Raw genomic sequence first — 3,363 nt, 5'->3', positions numbered from 1 at the left:
TGCAATTACAGAGGAAAACAAACAGCTTATAGATCACTCCCTAACCTCCCCTCTCTGCCTCTCTCCCCCTCCCCTCTCTGCCTCTCTCTCCCTCCCCTCTCTGCCTCTCTCTCCCTCCCTCTCTCCCTCCCCTTTCTGCCTCTCTCTCCCTTGCCTCTCTCTCCCTCCCCTCTCTGCCTCTCTCTCCCTCCCCTCTCTGCCTCTCTCTCCCTCCCCTCTCTGCCTCTCTCTCCCTCCCCTCTCTCCCTCCCCTTTCTGCCTCTCTCTCCCTTGCCTCTCTCTCCCTCCCCTCTCTGCCTCTCTCTCCCTCCCCTCTCTGCCTCTCTCTCCCTCCCCTCTCTGCCTCTCTCTCCCTCCCTTCTCTGCCTCTCCCTCCCTCCCTTCTCTACCTCTCCCTCCCTCTATTGCTCCTTCCAAGAGGCTCTCCAGCGTTCAGGCCTCCCTTCCTCTCCATTCCCTACCACCCTCCTTCTGTCTTCTCTCTCTCTCTCTCTTTCTCTCTTTCTCTCTTTCTCTCTCTCTCTCTTTCTCTCCTCTCTCTTTCTCTCCTCTCTCTCTCTCTCGCTCTCTCTCTTGGTGATTAATGCAGTAGTGAAACACTCAGCAGTTCATCAGTAGGGTCTGGAAAGTCTAATATCTCATCTGTCTGGAGACAACTTGCTTGACCCCTAGCTCTCTTGGGACTACTCACTTACTGTGTGTGTGTAAGACCTTTACATTGTGATTCATCCCACTGTGTGTCTCTCTCACAGGGAAATCTCCTCTGTATGGGAAGGATATGCTGCCTTACACAACCCTGATGTACGGAAACGGCCCTGGATACAAAGTCGTAGACAACAAGCGCCCTGACATCCGTAAAGTGGATACACGTAAGAAATCAAAACTCTGGTCTTCACCTGTAGCTTTCCTCTCTGTTCTCTCCTACCTTGTCCTGTAGCTTTCCTCTGTTCTCTCCTACCTTGTCCTGTAGCTTTCCTGTCTGTTCTCTCCTCCCTTGTCCTGTAGCTTTCCTCTGTTCTCTCCTCCCTTGTCCTGTAGCTTTCCTCTCTGTTCTCTCCTCCCTTCACCTGTAGCTTTCCTCTCTGTTCTCTCCTCCCTTCACCTGTAGCTTTCCTCTCTGTTCTCTCCTCCCTTCACCTGTAGCTTTCCTCTCTGTTCTCTCCTCCCTTCTCCTGTAGCTTTCCTCTCTGTTCTCTCCTCCCTTGTCCTGTAGCTTTCCTCTCTGTTCTCTCCTCCCTTGTCCTGTAGCTTTCCTCTGTACTCTCCTACCTTGTCCTGTAGCTTTCCTCTCTGTTCTCTCCTACCTTGTCCTGTAGCTTTCCTCTGTACTCTCCTACCTTGTCCTGTAGCTTTCCTCTGTTCTCTCCTCCCTTGTCCTGTAGCTTTCCTCTGTACTCTCCTACCTTGTCCTGTAGCTTTCCTCTCTGTTCCCTCCTACCTTGTCCTGTGGCTTTCCTCTCTGTTCCCTCCTACCTTGTCCTGTAGCTTTCCTCTGTTCTCTCCTCCCTTCACCTGTAGCTTTCCTCTGTACTCTCCTACCTTGTCCTGTAGCTTTCCTCTCTGTTCTCTCCTCCCTTCACCTGTAGCTTTCCTCTCTGTTCTCTCCTCCCTTCACCTGTAGCTTTCCTCTCTGTTCTCTCCTCCCTTCACCTGTAGCTTTCCTCTCTGTTCTCTCCTCCCTTGTCCTGTAGCTTTCCTCTCTGTTCTCTCCTCCCTTGTCCTGTAGCTTTCCTCTCTGTTCTCTCCTCCCTTGTCCTGTAGCTTTCCTCTGTACTCTCCTACCTTGTCCTGTAGCTTTCCTCTCTGTTCTCTCCTACCTTGTCCTGTAGCTTTCCTCTGTACTCTCCTACCTTGTCCTGTAGCTTTCCTCTGTTCTCTCCTCCCTTGTCCTGTAGCTTTCCTCTGTACTCTCCTACCTTGTCCTGTAGCTTTCCTCTCTGTTCCCTCCTACCTTGTCCTGTGGCTTTCCTCTCTGTACACTCCTACCTTGTCCTGTGGCTTTCCTCTCTGTACTCTCCTACCTTGTCCTGTAGCTTTCCTCTCTGTACTCTCCTACCTTGTCCTGTGGCTTTCCTCTCTGTACACTCCTTCCTTGTCCTGTGGCCTTCTTGATAAACATCACTCCTGCAGAATGTTTATCTCTCCAGTCCATATTCACATATTTATTCACCTTGGTCAGAGTCGAAGGACTACGTGCAGCTGTCTGCGGTGCCCCTGGACACTGAGACCCATGGTGGGGAAGATGTGGCAGTGCTGGCCCGCGGCCCCATGGCCCACCTCTTCCACGGGGTCCAGGAGCAGAGTTACCTGGCCCATGCCATGGCCTATGCTGGCTGTGTGGGACGGGATCTCAGGCACTGTGAAAGTAGACCTCAACACACCAATACCAAGAGGATCCTCGTCACTGCTACTGATGATGATAGGAACAGTGCACCATCCCTGGTATCCTCCATCTCTCTGGTTACTGCCCTACTGGCTGCCGTGCTGCACTGAGAGACTGGTGGAGGTGGAGAAGAGGGAGGGACAGAAAGAGGTCCATTTGTTTTGCTACTCCTCTTCAACAAAAAAGTGCTCTGTGCCAAAATGATTTTGTCAAATTATGTAAATTATGACAATACTCCTGATTTGTATATGTTTATATTTAAATAAATAATATATTTGTCGCTAATAAAAAGTATATGGACTAGAAGATAACCATTCTGCCAACGTTGTCTTAATTTCTGCTCTGTGTCCATAATAATACATTGGTTAGTCAGAGAAAAATGCTATAGGCCTATTTAGCAGTGTGATGAAACCATAGAAGGATTAGGATTGGGGAATGACTAGTTCCCTCCTGGCGGCCCAAGCCGTTTGATCTCCTATTCTAATATCTGCGTCGCTAATTGAGGATCGAGGCCTGAAAGTGTTTGATGACATTACTACAGCAGCCCATTAATAATGCACAATATTTAAAGATCACATATTTCCGTCCCATAATGACAGATTATTGTAATTATTGTGTACAGCTGTTGCAGAGTTTGGCTATTATGAGTGACCGGACCCTCCTTGCACCCAATTGTCTCTTTTTTAAAAAAGCATCAGTTAATTTCCTTGTAGTTGTAGACACCCTTAAAACTATTGCCATTGTATTCATGTGTAATTGTATAATCCACTATTCGCGTAGGCTACTTGTCGAGCAAATAAGAGGACCACAATGGAAATAATCTGTAGACGTCTTGTGTGTTTTGTGAAGTCGATACGCCATCCTTTCCTATTGTAATGATCCAACTGCTATCTCAGCCAAGCCTTGCCAATTCATTGAGCATATTACAATAGTCAGTTGGATCCATGAGCTATTAATTGATTTGCAATATAGCCTAAGCA

The 3,363-nt window shown here is 48.6% G+C and overlaps 1 protein-coding gene across 2 annotated transcripts in view; it reads left to right on the top strand.

Moving 5' to 3' along the window:
• The window catches only part of alp3 (alkaline phosphatase 3), a 20,550-nt gene extending 17,856 nt beyond the window's left edge, over positions 1–2,694 (top strand). For both annotated transcript variants that reach the window (XM_042296325.1, XM_042296324.1), the window contains exons 10-11: positions 753–869; positions 2,180–2,694. In XM_042296325.1, the coding sequence (XP_042152259.1) occupies positions 753–869; positions 2,180–2,493 (431 nt within the window). In that variant the 3' untranslated portion in view covers positions 2,494–2,694. The remainder of the gene's footprint in view (positions 1–752; positions 870–2,179) is intronic.
• The last annotated feature ends 669 nt before the right edge of the window (positions 2,695–3,363 follow it).

This window comes from Oncorhynchus tshawytscha, linkage group LG13 (assembly GCF_018296145.1).
Source record: "Oncorhynchus tshawytscha isolate Ot180627B linkage group LG13, Otsh_v2.0, whole genome shotgun sequence".
In the NCBI taxonomy this organism is placed as follows: domain Eukaryota; kingdom Metazoa; phylum Chordata; class Actinopteri; order Salmoniformes; family Salmonidae; genus Oncorhynchus; species Oncorhynchus tshawytscha.
This window is presented reverse-complemented; position numbering and strand designations above follow the sequence as displayed.